Below are 17,865 nucleotides of genomic sequence, written 5' to 3'. Positions count from 1 at the left end.
GCCTCCCATGTAGTTAATGCTGCCCTAACATTGAAAGCCTGAGTAAAATTACTCAGTCTTTGTTTTTCTTCCACAGGTCCATGTGAGGGTACATGCCTCTCAAACCTAGTGAGCTGCCTTGCTGCCTGGCAGATTTCATGGAGGTAAGTGCTGACTTTATTTTTCTCGGACTATGCAGGAAAAAGATGGCACTTTAATTCATTTGATGGGACACAAGAGTCATTCTCCTATAGAATTAGGGGATAATGGTAAAAAGGGCAGTATTTGCAGGCACTGGGGACGAGGAGATATAGGCTCAATGTGTGGTGTGTTTTCACTTACTTCTGGCGGCTTTACTTAAAGGGACAGTATACACTCATTTTCATATAACTGCATGTAATAGACACTACTTTTAAGAATAAGATGCACAGATACTGATATAAAAATCCAGTATAAAACTGTTTAAAAACTTACTTAGAAGCTCTGTTTAGCTCTGTTGAAAAAGTAGATGGAAAGCCCACTGCAAGTGGGAAATAAGACACTCCCCCCTCCTCCCCCTTCTTTTGCATATGAAAAGACCCTTTACACAAACCGGAGCAAGCTGTAGAAGGTAGCTGACGGTATTCTCATAAAACTTTGGGGCTTGGTTAGGAGTCTGAAAATCAGAGCAATGTTATTTAAAAATAAGCAAAACTATACATTTTTTAAAAACCAAAAGAAAACGTTATGGGCTTTATAAATAGATAATCTACAAAACATTTATGCAAAGAAAAATTGAGTGTATAATGTCCCTTTAAGAGTACATTTTGCCGACCGGGAGGTTAATTTTGATAAGCCCACGATGGGCGGGGCTAGCTGAGGCGGCAAGTTTCTGTTGCGCGCTTTTTTCCCCTTCACTTCTTCTAGCAGGATATACACTCCGGTGTCAGCAAGGCAGGTAGGCTCTTCAGCAAAGCTAAGCTGAGGTGTAGAGGTTGTTCGGAATGTTTGTGACCGTTTTTTTCATTGCAGAAAAAATAAAGCAGTTACGTTTAAAAAATTAAAGAGACAGTAATGGTTTTGTGTGTTAATTTCAACTTGAAATATAAGTTTATTTAATTCTAATTTGTTCAATTGTGAGTAAAGATGGACCAAGAGCCCTGCAAAATGTTACTTGTTCTTTGTTTTGATGCTAATGTGGAACCACCAATCCCTTTCTGTTCCTCATGTATTGAGAGAACTTTAAGTTACAGGGATAGACTTTTTTCTGAGCCAACATTGTCTAAGGCAGAGGCTGTTCAGGGGTCTTCTGACAATGTTCAAGATGTGCCGCAGCTTTCTCCTCTCAAGTGTCCCAAATGTTATTATCCACACATGCAGTGCCCTGCGCTTCCTCTCAAACTCCTCCTGGAGTTATGTTGCAAGACATCGCTACCCTCATGTATTCAACGGTATCTGATGTGCTGTCTGCTTTTCCCATGCTGCAGGGAAAACGCAAGAGGAAATGTAAAGAATCAGCAGTAAGTAAGGTTTCTGACACAGTTGTGGCTATTTCGAATGTTCCCTCCAAGAAATCTGAGGAGGAAGATACTTCGGTAGCATCTGAGGGTGAAATCTGAGACTCGGTGTAATTCCTTCTTCTGATGCTGAAGTTGTATCCTTCAGGTTTAAGCTAGAACACCTCCATTTGTTACTTAAGTATTTTTAAGTACCTTCCATGGTGGAGGTTTTCCCTGTACCTGATCGGGCTACAGAGAATTTTGCTAGGGAATGGGAGAGACCTGGTATCCCTTTTTCTCCATCCCCTATTTTTAAGAAGATGTTTCCTATTGCTGACTCTATCAAGGAGTCTTGGCAGACGGTTCCCAAGGTGGAAGGGGCAATTTCCACTTTGACTAAGAGAACCACTATTCCCATAGAGGATAGTTGTTCCTTTAAGGATCCTATGGATAAGAAGTTAGAGAGGTTGCTCAAAAAGGTGTAGGTTCACCAAGGTTTACAATGGCAACCTGCGGGTGTGTATTGCTACCGTCACTAGTTCGGCGGCATACTGGTTTGATGCGTTGTCTGATTCTATTCAGACAGAAACTCCCCTGGAAGAGATCCAGGATAGGATCAAGGCTCTTAAAGGTAAGGTAAAGTTGATAACACTACTTAACGCTATGTGTGCTATTATAAAAAAAAAACATAAGTTTCATTCATCAATTTTAAATTATCAAGCCGAAATATAACTTTATCTACCTTTCAAACATTGTCCTGTGTCTAATCTTTCGTCCGCCCGACATTTTCCTTGATTTGATTGACACCAGCTTGCTCGATAAATATCCAATCCGCTGTTTCCCCTACAGGGGTTTAGCCCGGCAATTCTGACGTCAGTCGCCGATTGAGCGCATGCGCTGGACTCGACTCAACCCACTCCAGTCTGAGCTCGTTCGCGAGTAGCGCATGCGCATTGCTAGCGGTGTAGCGATCGCTTAGTTTTCATTCATTGTATCCAATCAAATGTATTTCAGTTGCTGCCTGCGATGAACGTAACTAACAAGTTCAATGACTACATCGTTATATGCGCAACAATGTATCTGGCAGCGGGGGAAGTGGCGCATGCGCATAAAATACTTACTCTGTGAACGCGCAAAAAACGTGACGACAACAAAGGGGTGAGAACGCTTCCTGTAATAACAGAGAGAAACACGGAAGTGGCATGGGGGAGGAGGATGGAATACAACGCTTGAAAATAAAAAGTTTGGATTACAGGTACAATATATAATTTTTTTTTTTTAAAAAGTTAGCGACTACATTATTAGTGATATTTACTATCAATATATGATTGCAATTAATTGAAACTTTACCTTACCTTTAAGTTGGCCAATTCTTTTATTACGGATGCTTCCCTACAGATTCTTAAGCTGGGAGCTAAGATTTCTGGTTTTGCCGTACTGGCCCGCAGAGCCTTATGGTTGAAATCCTGGTCTGCGAATGTTTCATCTAAGCTTTTGGCGATTCCCTACCAGGGTAAGACCTTGTTTGGGCCGGGCTTGGCTGGAAAAAAAATTGACATTACGGGAGGAAAGAGGAATAAACAAAAGGGACGTCAGAGTAATTTTCGTTCCTTTTGAAACTTCAAAGGTAAGCAAGATCAGTCCAAACCTTCCTGGAGGACCAACCAGTCTTGGAACAAGGGGAAGCAAGCCAATAAGCCCGTTGCTGACTCAAAGTCTGCATGAAGGGTCTGCCCCCGATCCGGGACCGGATATTGTGGGGGGGCAGACTTTCCTTCTTCACTCAGGCTTGGGTTCGGGATGTTCAGGATCCCTGGACGGTGGACATTGTGTTCCAGGGATACAAACTAGAGTTCAAGACCTTTCCTCCCAGGGGCAGGTTTCTGCTCTCAAGATTATCTGTAGACCAGATAAAAAGAGAAGCGTTCTTACTCTGTGTTCGGGACCTTTCCGACCTGGGAGTGATAGTTCCTGTTCCAATGCAGGAACAGGGTCTGTTATTTTACTCCAATTTGTTCGTGGTTCCCAAAAAAGAAGGAACCTTCAGACCAATTTTAGACCTCAAGAGTCTAAACAAGTTCCTCAGAGTACCGTCCTTCAAGATGGAAACTATTCGTTCCATTCTTCCCTTGGTTCAGGAGGGTCAATTCATGACGACGGTAGATTAAAAGGACGCGCACCTGCATGTTCCCATCCACAGGGATCATCACAAGTTTCTGAGGTTCGCATTTCTAGACAATCACTTCCAGTTTGTGGCTCTTCCATTCGGCCTTTTCATAGCTCCCAGAATTTTTTCAAAGGTCCTGGGATCCCTGTTGGTGGTGCTCCGGTTGCCGGACATTGCAGTGGCGCCTTATCTGGACGACATTCGGGTTCAGGCTCCATCCTTTCAACAAGCGAACTCTCACACAGAGATGTTGTTATCCTTCCTACGTTCTCACGGTTGGAAGGTGAATTTGGGAAAGAGTTCCTTAATTCCAGCTATAAGGGTAGTGTTCTTGGGAACCATAATAGATTCCCTATCAATGAAAAATTTTCTGACAGAAGTCAGAAAATCAAAAATCTTCAAATATTGTCTGGCCCTTCAGTCCTTTCCTCGGCCGTCAGTGGCTCAATGTATGGACGTGATCGGTCTGATGGTAGCTGCCATGGACATCATTCCGTTTGCCCGTTTCCACCTCAGACCTCTGCAGTTATGCATGCTCAGGCAGTGGAATGGGGATTACGCAGATCTGTCCCCACGATTACATCTGGACCAGGCGACAAGAGATTCTCTTCCTTGGTGGTTGTGTCAGGAGCATCTCTCACAGGGAACCTGCTTTCGCAGACCCACCTGGTTGATTGTGACAACGGACGCCAGCCTGCTGGGTTGTGGAGCAGTCTGGGGCTCACTAAAGGCTATGGGGACATGGACTTGGGAGGATTCTCTTCTCCCCATAAACATTCAAGAGTTGAGGGCAATCTTCAATGCTCTTCTGGCCTGGCCTCAGTTATCTTCAGCCCAGTTTATCAGGTTTCAGTCGGACAACATAACCTCAGTGGCTTACATCAACCATCAGGGAGGAACTCGGAGTTCCTTGGCCATGTCAGAGGTAGCCATGATTATTCAGTGGGCGGAGACCCACAACTGCTGTCTATGTGCAATCCACATTCCAGGAGTGGACAATTGTGAAGCGGATTTTCTGAGCAGACAGACCTTTCACCCGGGGAAGTGGGAACTTCATCCGGAGGTGTTTGCCAACTTGGTTCTCAAATGGGGACAGCCAGAGCCGGATCTCATGGCATCTCGACAGAATGCCAAGCTTCCGAGGTACGGATCGAGGTCAAGGGATCCTCAGGCTGTACTGATAGATGCTCTGGCGGTTCCTTGGAATTTCAGCCTAGCATACCTATTTCCTCCGTTCGCTCTCCTTCCAAGGGTTATTGCTCGAATCAAGCAGGAGAGGGCGTCGGTGATCCTCATTGCACCGGCGTGGCCTCGCAGGATCTGGTATGCAGACTTAGTGGATATGTCATCTCTCCCACCTTGGAGACTCCCACTGCGGAAAGAGCTTCTACTTCAAGGGCCCTTCCGTCATCCAAATCTCGTTTCTCTGAAGCTGACTGCTTGGAGATTGAACGCTTAATTTTATCTAAGCGTGGTTTTTCTGAGTCGGTCATTGAGACCATGATTCTGGCTCGTAAACCTGTGACGAGAAAGATTTACCATAAGATATGGCGTAAATATCTGCATTGGTGTGAATCCAGAGGTTACTCTTGGAGTAGAGTTCGGATTCCTAGAATTTTGTCTTTTCTCCAGGAGGGTCTGGAGAAGGGTTTATCTGTGAGTACTTTGAAGGGTCAAATATCTGCCTTGTCTATTTTGTTGCATAAACGTCTGGCGGATGTACCAGACGTGCAATCTTTCTGTCAGGCCTTGGTCAGAATCAGGCCTGTTACTCCTCCCTGGAGTCTTAACCATGTTCTTAAAGTTCTTCAGCAGGCTCCGTTTGAGCCTATGCATTCCATAGATATTAAATTATCTTGAAAAGTTTTGTTTCTTGTTGCAATTTTTTTCTGCTCACAGAGTCTCAGAACTCTCGGCGTTGCAGTGTGAATCCCCTTACCTTATGTTTCATTCTGATAAGGTAGTCCTGCGTATTAAGTTGGGGTTCCTTCCTAAGGTAGTTTCGGATAGGAACATTAATCAAGAAATTGTTGTTCCTTCTTTGTGTCCTAACCCTTCTTCTCATAAGGAGCGTCTGCTGCACAACCTAGATGTGGTGCCTGCGTTGAAATACTATTCACAGGCGACTAAGGATTTTCGCCAGTTCTCAGCTCCGTTTGTTGTTTTCTCTGGGAAACGTAAGGGTCAGAAAGCTACGGCTACTTCTCTTTCTTTGTGGCTGAAGAGTATAATTTACTTGGCCTATGAAACTGCTGGACAGCAGCCTCCTGAGAGAGTCACGGCTCATTCTACGAGGGCCGTTTCCTCTTCCTGGGCATTCAAAAATGAAGCTTCTGTGGAACAGATTTGCAAGGGTGCAACTTGGTCCTCTCTACACACTTTTTCCTATAAATTTGATACTTTTGCTGAGGCTTCTTTTGGGAGAAAGGTTCTTCAAGCAGTGGTACCTTCCGTTTAGGTTCCCTGTCCCTCCCTTATCATCTGTGTCCTCTAGCTTGGGTAATGATTCCCAATAGTAATTAGAAATGATCCGTGGACTCACCGTGTCATTAGAAAGAAAACAAAATGTATTCTTACCTGATAGATTTCTTTCTTTCTTGACACCGTGAGTCCATGGCCCGCCCTGTTTCTTTAGACAGTTTTTAGTGTTACTTCCTTTCTCTCCTTTACTTCAGTCGAATGACTGGGGTTGGAGGGAAGGGAGGTGATATTTAACAGCTTTGCGGTGGTGCTCTTTGCCGCCTCCTGCTGGGCAGGAGTGATATTCCCAAAAGTAATTAGAGATGATCCGTGGACTCACCGTGTCAAGAAATAAATAAATTTATCAGGTAAGCATAAATTTCGTTATTTGTATGACTTAAACCTCTCACATTCTGTATTTTTCCTACAGAATCAAATCCTTGAAGTACTACAGAATGCTGCACTTGTTACAAAAGCTGCTTATCAACTAATACGAGACCAAAGTCTTTTAACATGGATTCTAAATATCCTTGAGAGAAGGTAAATCTGTATTCTGGCACATATCACTTGTCATTAAAGGGACAAAAAACACTGGCCTCCATTACATATGCAGCGTCGCCCGCAAAAGCCGGCGACACCAGATTTTACGCGATTTTGGTATTACATATACGGCGTAGCATACAAATTACGTGCGTATTTTTCACCCTTCGGACATATTTTTTTTAACCATAGACTAACATAGAACAGACGCGCAATTTGGTATCCAATATACAGCGTAAGGACTTACGTGCGCAGAATTCAGAAAATCTACTCCATTCTCATCTCGCCACAAATTGAAGGCGCAGCAACCCTTGCACTGACTAAAAAAGCAACGTAACTCCCTGGAAGCCTTTACAAACACATACATTTAAGCAGCATCTCAAGGTTAAAGGGACAGTATACTATGATATTGTTTTTTTAAGGTTTATTTGTGTATTTGAAATAGTTTGAAGCCACAACATAATCAAATGGATTGAGCTTGTAGGTACTTTATCACATTGTCGACATATACTTGCTTATTTACTTTAAATTTCTTCTCAAAACAATCAACAATACTTGGAGGAGAGAACAATCGGAAATCATAATTGTATTACCTTCATCTCTTTATATATGGGTTTATGTATGAATTTTGAATAGCATAATTACGTGTCGCATTTATTTGAAATCGCTGATCATTTTTACGAGTGTTAGCCTAATTTGCATAAAACTACTCTTTTTTTTTTTTTACACTTTCCGTGGACAAAATACTGGCGTAAGTTACTTGCGACGACTAAAATGTGTATTTGCGCACATTTCAGAAGATCGCCAGTTTGTCCTACTTACGCCAGTTTAGCATCTGACGGCGCAGTATATGTAATACCCCGATGTGCAAGGTGAAATTACGGGTGGCGCAGGTTCCCACGTTTGCGCCGAAACCTGCGCCGTATATTTGATCGCGCCCACTGTCTGAAGTATCGCTGTATTCTAACCTTTATGTGCACTTGTGTTACTTTATTTCAAAGAACCGTTTTTTTCATTTTTTTTTTTTAGGTATCTTGCAAACAAGATGTTAGCTAATGTGATTTTGTTAGTTCACAATTTGTGGCTAACAAATCTAGGAAACAAAGAGAGTGATTGTTCTGACGAGGAGCAGAGCAAAGAAGGGTCCACCAACAAGAAAAAGTTCCTTCCACTTCACTTTGTTAATGAATTTTTCAGTGTGCTGATGGCATTGCTCAGACATATTCGGTAGGTGATTAATGACACTTTCCTATCTCAAATCTCCTGTAGTTCAGTTGAAAAAAAAATTATGGCAGCCTTTACCTTAAAGGGACAGTCTACACCAAAATTGTTATTGTTTAAAAAGATAGATAATGCCTTTACTACCCATTCCCCAGCTTTGCACAACCAACATTGTTAGATTAATATACTTTGACCTTTAAACCTCTTCATTTCTGCCTGTTTCTAAGCTACTGAAGCTTTTCACAACAAGAGACTGCTAGTTAAAGTGGGCCATATAGATAACATTGTGCTCACACCCGTGGGTTGTGCAGGACACAGCACTAATTGGCTAAAATAAAAGTAAATGTATAATAAATAGCTATGTGATAAGGGTGCTGCCAGAAGAGCCTTAGATTAGATACAAGGTAATCACAGAGGTAAAAAGTGTATTAATATAACCATCTTGGCTGTGCAAAACTGGGAAATGGCTAATAAAGGGATTATCTATCATTTTAAACAATAACAATTTTGGAGTAGATTGTCCTTTTAAGTATTTATATATAATAGAAAAGGTGTTTTTCCAGGCTCACGAGCAGGGCAGCACGCAGTTTGTTAGCATTATGTGCAGAGGTTTGCAAACTCAGTTTTAAAAGGGACAGTAAAGTCAGAACTAAGCTTTCATGATTCAGATAGAGCATGCAGTTTTAAGAGACTTTACATTTCCGTTATCAAATTGCACATTATATGCACACTTTATGAAACACCAGCTCCAAATGAGCATGTGCAGGACTTCACAATGTATACGCATTTGAGTTTGTGATTGGCTGATGACTGTCACGTGATACATGGTGCTAGAAGATTATAAAAAAAAATGATTTTTTTTTTATCTGCTTTAAAATTCAGAGTAAGTGCTAATGCTTTGTCTTTTTATTATGTACATCTTGGTTATGAAATTGTACTGTATTTAATGCTGTAATGCTTTTGTTTTTTATGCAGAACATTTGCAGTTCAGCTAAAAACACAATATGCAAACAAATATAAAACATAGCTTATATGTCTCTAGAACAGTTTGTTACGTACACAAACACACAATTAGTTTATTCAAAATAATTTCTTGCTGCTTTTTATAACAGATCAAATTTGCAATTCATCCAACTTAAGCAGTTTTTCAGCACCATGAGCTCTGTTCTGAGTCACCGCAAAGTTGTTTTAAAAGCCTTTAAAGAGATGGGACGATTCGCTGTAAACGAGAAGATCTTTTCAGCCAAGGATGCTTTGGTGTTTCTTCACAAGTGGAGCACAATTGAAAAAGATAGTAAATTACAGGAGAGGCTTAGCAATCTGGCCCAAAAGTACAAAGTAAAAGAACTGCTTGGTAAGTGATTAGTTAAGGTAGCATTATTCCTGGGAGGATTTACTGACAAAATTATGGAAATCGCAGTCTAGTTAATAATATAAGACTTTGACTTCTGAATTTAAAGGGGCATTAAACACTAAATAAATTGTATAAGCATAGTATTGAGGTTATTCATTACCTCCTTCTAGCCATGGGTGCCGTCATGTTTAAATCTGTTTCACTACATTCAAGTGCTGACCTGTTTGCACATGTGCAGCAACTCTCCTTCAGATACCTACGGTGGAACCTAGGTTTCATAATGTCAGCACCCATGGTTAGAGGGAGGCGCATAAAAATGAGTTTAGTGTCACTATAAGTTGACATAAAACTACAAAAAGAAAATGCTCTAATAAAAAGGAACTGTGAATTCTCAATGTGATTTTTAGTGTATTTGTGTAGTTGTTGGTTATTGTTAAATCCTATAAGTATGAGATTTATTTAAATAAATATGTTAGTTAATATTGACTATAACACTCTATTTGACTGTAATCCGTACAACGAGGATATTGGGTGGATGAGCGCAGACATAAAAATTTATGCACTCAATTGATTTCAGGACTTGAATAAGACCACATACAGTTGGGTTTTGGCACATTTGACTTGCCGTAATCTACTGCATCACTGCAAATTTGCACTAATTTGCAAATGCCGAACGTGGTGTTAATTTGACTAAATGCTGTTTATATCTAGTCTGTAGGTTCTAGCCTTTTTAAAATGGGCAGCAGCTATACAATGTAGTGCACCATTACATTGTTCTCTCATCACAGTTGCTTTTAGGAATAAAGTTCAGACACTTTGAATTTATTGCCAGTTACATCTTCAGAATGGACTTTTTAAAGACAACATAAATTTTACTGCTTGTTTGTTTTTGTTTTCTTTCATGTAATTAGCAAGAGTCCATGAGCTAGTGACGTATGGGATATACATTCCTACCAGGAGGGGCAAAGTTTCCCAAACCTTAAAATGCCTATAAATACACCCCTCACCACACCCACAATTCAGTTTTACAAACTTTGCCTCCCATGGAGGTGGTGAAGTAAGTTTGTGCTAGATTCTACGTTGATATGCGCTTCGCAGCAGGCTGAAGCCCGGTTTTCCTCTCAGAGTGCAGTGAATGTCAGAGGGATGTGAAGAGAGTATTGCCTATTTGAATACAATGGTCTTCCTCTAGGGGATCCATTTCATAGGTTCTCTGTTATCGGTCGTAGAGATTTCTTCTCCTACCTCCCTTTTCAGATCGACGATATACTCTTATATACCATTACCTCTACTGATTCTCGTTTCAGTACTGGTTTGGCTATCTACTATATGTAGATGAGTGTCCTGGGGGCGGATTATCTCTGTTAATCAAGCTTTACATCCGGGAGAATGGTCTCTTTACCCAGATATGTTTTTCAATTTTTCAGATGTGAGGGCTTCCTGAAATAGATCTGATGGTATCTCATCTAAACAAGGAACTTCCCAGGGGCCTATTCAGGTCCTGGGATCCTCAGGCGGAAGTAGTGTATGCATTAACACTTCCTTGGAATTATCAATCTGCCTATATTTTTTTCATCTCTGGTTCTTCTTTTTAGAGTGATTTTCTAAATCATCAGAGACCAATCTTTGGTGTGGCTGGTGGCTCCGGCATGGCCACACAGGTTTTGGTATATGGTTCTTGTTCGGATGTTCAGTTGCCAATCTTGGTTACTTCCATTGAGGCCAGACCTTATATCTTAACATTCGTTTTTTTCATCAGGAATTCAAATTATTAATTTGATGGTATGAAAATTTAACGCTTGGTACTTAGTCATAGAAGTTTCTCTGACTCAGTGATTAATACTATGTTGCAGTCTCGTAAATCTGTGTCTAGTAGGATTTATTATCGAGTTTGGAAGATTTGCATCTCATGATGCTCTTCTTATGAATTCTCTTGGCATTCTTTTAGAATTCCTAGGATTTTATAGTTTCTTCATAAAGTTTTGTCTGCATGTTCCTTGAAAGGACAAATCTCTGCTTTTTCTGTGCTGTTTCACAGTAAGAATTGCTAAATCTTTCTGATATTCATTGTTTTGTTCAGGCTTTGGTTCGTATCAAGCCTGTCATTTAAGCCAATTTCTCCTCCTTGGAGTCTTATTTTGGTTCTGAAGGCTTTTCAGACTCTTCTATTTGAGCATATGCTTTCTTTGGACATTAATTACTTTCATGGAAAGTATTGTTCTTTTTTGTCATCTCTTCAGCTAGAACAGTTTTTTGAATTATCTGTTCTTTCTTGTGAATTTCCTTTTTCTGATTTTTCATCAGGATAAGGTGGTTTTTGCTGTCCTCATTTCAATTTTTTACTAAAGTTGGGAATTCTAACATTAGTAGAGGAATTATTGTCCCTTCCTTGTGTCCTAATCCTAAGAATTCTTTGGTAAGATTCTTACATTCTTTGGATGTGGTAAGAGTTTTGAAATATTATGTTGAAGCTACTCAGATTTCAGACAGACTTCTAGTCTATTTGTTATCTTTTCTGGTTTTAGGAAAGGTCAGAAGGCTTCTGCCTTTTCTTTGGCATCTTGGTTAAAGCTTTTGATTCATCATGCTTATTTGGAGTCTGGTTAATCCCCGCCTCTGAGGATTACGGCTCATTCTACTAGGTCAGTTTCTACTTCTGGGGCTTTTAAGAATGAAGTTTCTGTTGATCAGATTTGCAATGCAATGACTTGGTCTTCTTTGCATACTTTTACTAAATTCTACCATTTTGATGTTTTCTCTTCTTCGGAAGCAGTTTTTGGTAGAATAGTACTCCAGGCAGCTGTTTCAGTTTGATTCTTCTGCTTATATTTCAGTTTTTTTCATTATAAAAATTGAAACTTTTTATTTGGGTAGTGGATTAATTTTTTCAGCGGAATTGGCTGTCTTTATTTTTATCCCTCCCTCTCTAGTGACTCTTGCGTGGAAGTTCCACATCTTGGGTATCTACTATCCCATACGTCACTAGCTCATGGACTCTTGCTAATTACATGAAAGAAAACATAATTTATGTAAGAACTTACCTGATAAATTCATTTCTTTTATATTAGCAAGAGTCCATGAGGCCCACCCTTTTTGTGGTGGTTATGATTTTTTGTATAAAGCACAATTATTCCAATTCCTTATTTTTTATGCTTTCGCTCCTTTCTTATCACCCCTCTTCTTGGCTATTCGTTAAACTGAATTGTGGGTGTGGTGAGAGGTGTATTTATAGGCATTTTGAGGTTTGGGAAACTTTGCCCCTCCTGGTAGGAATGTATATCCCATACGTCACTAGCTCATGAACTCTTGCTAATATGAAAGAAATGAATTTATCAGGTAAGTTCTTACATAAATTATGTTTTTTATTGCTTTGTGTATAATTTTATGTTCAGGTTGTTATTTGATCATTTGATAGAACATTAAATCATAACTCACTGTTAATTATAAAATTAGGTCGGATATTAGATGGTTTCCTTGTTGGGAGATAAGAAATGCTATTCAAAGCGCTTTTCTTTTGTTGTCTTAGTCTAAAAGTCCGCTGTGGGGACAGGACTGTTCCATTTGGCTAGCTTAATCTCAAGCAATGTTTAATATACTTCTTTTAGTCCTGTGTCTGCTGTATAAGATCTCTGTATTGCTGAACACTTCACCTAATCTTACTGTAGTGAAAGGTCATACATTAAAGTTTTGCTTTATGATTGAACAATGCATTATGGGAAATCCTGGAATAGCACAAGTTACTAGCAATTATTTCTTGCAAATGCAGTAAAATTGGGTCAAAAATTTCATGATTCAGATAGAGCACACAATTTTAAACAACTTTCTGATTTAATTCTGTTATCTTATTTGTTTAGTTCTCTTGATATCCTTTGTTAAAAAGGTATTCTCAGGAGCAGCAGTGCACTACAGGGATCTAGCTCATGTTTGCTGACTATGCACATGCTTGTCATTGTAATTTTCCATTTTTGATGAGTTTGATTGTTTTTTTTTTGCACAGATATTATTAAGGAGAAGTATAGGCCACATGACTCCAGGCAACTGAAGAAAAGAAAAGAGCTTGAAGATCAGGAAGATTCCGAAGAACAGCAGGAAGTGATCTCCCATCTAGAAGATTCCAGGGATCATATAAAATCCATATTGATGCACTGGGAGCCGGTTTTCTCAAATACAGCTTTTGTGGCTAAAAAAGAAAATGCTAATCGAGAGGGAAAATTGCAAACTGAGGACTGCAATAAGGATGAGAGCAGTGATACCGACCAGTTTGTCTCTGCCACAGCTTGCCTAGTAGCCAATTGGATTTTAAAAACAGAATCAGAGCATGCAATGAACACTCAGAATATATATAAATCAATCAAATGGTTTAATGCCAGCATTGTGCCACATACGCATGTGATGCAAGAGATTATCAAAGACTCCGTGTTAAAAAACACCATTTTTAGGCTGTTCAGCAGAGCTTGCAGCGTCACTGAGATGAAGGTGTCCAGCCTTGAGCTCATGCGTTTGTTCAATACCGTTATGATACGGCTAATAGAGACTCAGATGCTGGGTAAAAATGCTTGGCATGATGCTGTAAAAGCGATTTGTCCTGATAGCTCACCGGACAGCGCAAGAACAGGTTAGTAGGTTTTGAAGTCATTGCTTTCATGCATTGTAAAACGTATTTGGTTTTGACCCTAACAATTATGAGTGAAATAATCATATACATTCACTCCCCAAGTCATTAACAGTCATTAATTCACCTGGAATTCCATTGGAACATTTTTTTAAGGTCGTCATCTGCAGCTATATCTAAATGATGCAATGGGGCAACTCTCATTTGGTATAACAGAACTGCTCAAATTATCAAAATGTAACCCCAAAACTATAAGGGCCAGATTATGAAGGGAGCGCTGTTATGAGCGAGGGATAAGGGGTTTATTACGGGTGTTTGTGCGCGTTGGAAGTAGCGTGCATATTACAAGTTGAAAGTAAACCCGTTCACTCAATCGCAATTGAATTTAAAAGGTGTCCTCAGAGCTCTGTTTAACTGTTACACTTGCGTAAAAAGTGCCACAACAATACATCAAAAATACATTTTAAAAGTACAGTTACACTCATAACACAGTCTGATAAAAAAATATTCAATAAATTGCAATAAAAAGTTATAAGGGCTCAAAGATATGAGGTCTCAGGTGTTAGAAAAAAAAAGCAGGCACAGGGCTTTAACATAAAGATACATTCATTGGTGGGATTCCGACATTTTAGGAACAGGTTCTCTAAAACAGGTTGAATCCCACTACTGGATACACACATATATACATGTCTAAAGATGTATATGTATAGATATGTGTAGGGCTGTAACTAACAATTATTTTCTTAATCAACTAATCAGATAAAAAAAAATCTATAATTTTTTCTAAGATATAAAATCCACATACTGAGTCGGTTTATAACATTTTGTTTATTCTTTCAGAAACTTTGCATTAAAATGTAAATATGTCAACATGTTCCTGTCTGAGGCTGGCTTTCTTTTTTATGCCTGCAGCAGACTAGAGGTGCTCAGATTGTGTTGAGGTGCCTGAGATGCATAAAACGGGTTGTGACAATTTTGCTAAGGTTGGATATTTATCTTTGTTAGCTCCACCAATGCAAAGTGTTTTCCTCCTTGGCAAGGGCCTCTCAACAAAGTAAGCCTGGACTTCATTCTAACATAAAAATATCTTGAATATCTATATTCAATGGTAAATAACCAGCTATAAGGTTAGGGAAAAATCTATTTCGGTATAAAAATAACAGATATATACTTAGAGGTTGATTCTGGTGCATATCACAATTTATTAAAAGTATATTAAAAAAAACAATTAAAGTCAAAAGCGCTAAGGACTGTATTTCAATAATAGAATAAAACCTTACACATTTATCTAGACAATACATATACTCAGCGGATAGCTTGCTATTGCTAATAATTGTGCAAACCGATAATGGTGCACATCAATTCAAATAACTCCCATAAATATAGGGCTAGGTGTAAATAACAAGCTCGGCACTATATCATGCAAAGCATAGTTCCAAATCACCTGATTTAATATAAACAATCCAAATGGCACGTAAGCTAGGAGTAGTTGTAAACTGTCCTGAAAAAGGGAAAAGTAAAGTAAATATCTGTAGACGTCCTTTAGGCTAAGGGCATAACCATAAAACACAATACCATGTGCAGGAGCTCATTGGAGTGAAGCAGCTGGTGCCGTGCGCAGACCAACTAATTAATAATGAGATCAGTTGGCAACTATTGTGATAATCGATTATATTGATTAGTTGTTGCAGCTCTAGATGTGTGCACATATGTATTTATGTATTAGAAAATAATGTACTTATTAAATAAATATTTCTAAATATATCTATGTGAAGAACATAGAAAAAAAAATCTGTGTTTTGTTGCAAATCCAAAGTAAATCCAAAATCCAAAGTAAAAGATTATTAATGCGGTCGTGTTAGTACATTTTAGTATTCTTAAAGGGACAGTATACTGTAAAATAGTTTTCCCCTTAATGTGTTTACCATTGCTTTTTTTACCAACTGCAGAGTAAAAAATGTATGAACATTAGCTTTTTAAGGTGTATTTGTGTATATTAAAGCTCTGATTTTGTGTTTTGAAGCCACAGCCTAATAAAATAGGTTGAGCTTGTAGTTATAATCAGATCTCATTACTGTATCACATTGTGCACATATACCTGCTTCTTTATCTTATATCTGTCCTTAAAACAATCACCAATACTTTGAGAGAACAATGGAAAATCAACATTTTATTACCTTATCTCTGCCTTATCACACTGGGAGTGTAATTTCTTCTGCTGGCTGTGTTTACAAAGCTTATCTATAGCTGGTACGCGCAGCCACAAACTTTCAGAATAGGTGGGGATACCACATGCTAAATTAACAATTTCAAATGCTGATATAAGGGTAATGGAGCTACTTGTAAACAATTTAATACACTCCAGCAGGTGAAGTGGATCATTGGGAACAAATTAAAGGGGAGAAAATTTTTGGGTAAACTGTCCCTTTAAGGCGCTTTTTTGAAATATTACATAGAAAATATTAATAAAAATTCATTTAAATTATTACACATTAATAAACATACTGTAAAATATATAGATATTTTCTATGGATTATTTAGAATATTTTATACTATGTTTATTCATTTTTAAAAATGTATATTTTATTTTTATTAATATTTCAATAATGCACCTTAAGTTTTCATGTGCGCTAACCCGACTTCATTAAGATCAATATTGAGAAGGTATTTATCTAGGATCATTTGGCCACCAAATGCGATCATGTAAAAAAAAACTGTAGGTTTCTCACTGACATTATTTACACACAGCTACTGCTGTCATAAGACAAATAGTTAAAACTTTTCCAGAAATTACATACTTTGCCATTGTTATTTGGCAATTAGAAGGCTGCTAATTGCAGCTGTGCATCACACTTCTAAAAGCAGCAAAGGGGTTAATCAGTAAGCTGCTATGGGTAATATTTGCTGTAGTGTAGGGATTACCCTCCTTGATCCCTTCCATATAGCTCTCCCCCCCCCCCCCTCCACTTGTCACCACCTACTTAGGTACTGGCAGCCAGTATGCAGTATAGGGCTGTTTTTTTTTGGTTTTTTTTCTGATGTGCAGTTATACCTCCCACCTCCCTGATCCCTCCCAAACAACTCTCTTCCATCCCACCCTCCCATTGCTCACTGCCGTCTTTGTTACAGTTTGTCAGTAACATGTTTGATTTGTTACCTAATTAAAATTATTATTTATCTTGTAAGGTGTATCCAGTCCACGGATCATCCATTACTTGTGGGATATTCTCATTCCCAACAGGAAGTTGCAAGAGGACACCCACAGCAGAGCTGTTACATAGCTCCTCCCCTCACTACCATATCCAGTCATTCTCTTGCAACTCTCAACAAGCATGGAGGTAGTAAGAGAGAGTGGTGAAATATAGTTAGTTTTTTTTGCTTCAATCAAAAGTTTGTTATTTTTAAATAGTACCGGAGTTGTGCTATTTTATCCCAGGCAGTAAATAGAAGAAGAATCTGCCTGAGGTTTCTATGATCTTAGCAGGTTGTAACTAAGATCCATTGCTGTTCTCGCATATGTCTGAGGAGAGAGGTAACTTCAGCGGGAGAATGGCGTGCAGGTTACTCTGCTATGAGGTATGTGCAGTTAAAATTGGAAAATGCTAGAAAATGCTGCTGATACCGGATTAATGTAAGTTAAGCCTGAATACAGTGATTTAATAGCGACTGGTATCATGCTTACTCTCAGGGGTAATACCCTTTTAAAATTGCAATATAAAACGTTTGCTGGCATGTTTATTCGTTTTTATATATGCTTTGGTGATAAAACTTTATTGGGGCCTAGTTTTTTCCACATGGCTGGCTTAAATTTTGCCTAGAAACAGTTTCCTGAGGTTTCCACTGTTGTAGTATGAGTGGGAGGGGCCTATTTTAGCGCTTTTTTGCGCAGTTAAAATTACAGACTGAGATATCCAGCTTCCCTCAGAAGGTCCCTGAATGCTATAGGACATCTCTGAAGGGCTCAAAGGCTTTCCAAAATCGTTTATTGGGGAAGGTAGGGCCACAGCAGGCTGTGGCAGTTTGTTGTGACTGTTTAAAAACGTCTATAACGTTT

The 17,865-nt window shown here is 39.1% G+C and overlaps 1 protein-coding gene across 1 annotated transcript in view; it reads left to right on the top strand.

Moving 5' to 3' along the window:
* The window catches only part of LOC128643916 (nucleolar pre-ribosomal-associated protein 1), a gene marked incomplete at its 5' end in the record, with an annotated part of 233,169 nt that overhangs the window by 191,742 nt on the left and 23,562 nt on the right, over positions 1–17,865 (top strand). Inside the window, 4 exons of the mRNA XM_053696690.1 lie at positions 6,515–6,624; positions 7,654–7,851; positions 8,958–9,199; positions 13,197–13,814. Coding sequence (XP_053552665.1) covers positions 6,515–6,624; positions 7,654–7,851; positions 8,958–9,199; positions 13,197–13,814 — 1,168 coding nt within the window. The remainder of the gene's footprint in view (positions 1–6,514; positions 6,625–7,653; positions 7,852–8,957; positions 9,200–13,196; positions 13,815–17,865) is intronic.

This window comes from Bombina bombina, unplaced genomic scaffold (assembly GCF_027579735.1).
Source record: "Bombina bombina isolate aBomBom1 unplaced genomic scaffold, aBomBom1.pri scaffold_594, whole genome shotgun sequence".
NCBI classification, from domain to species: domain Eukaryota; kingdom Metazoa; phylum Chordata; class Amphibia; order Anura; family Bombinatoridae; genus Bombina; species Bombina bombina.
This window is presented reverse-complemented; position numbering and strand designations above follow the sequence as displayed.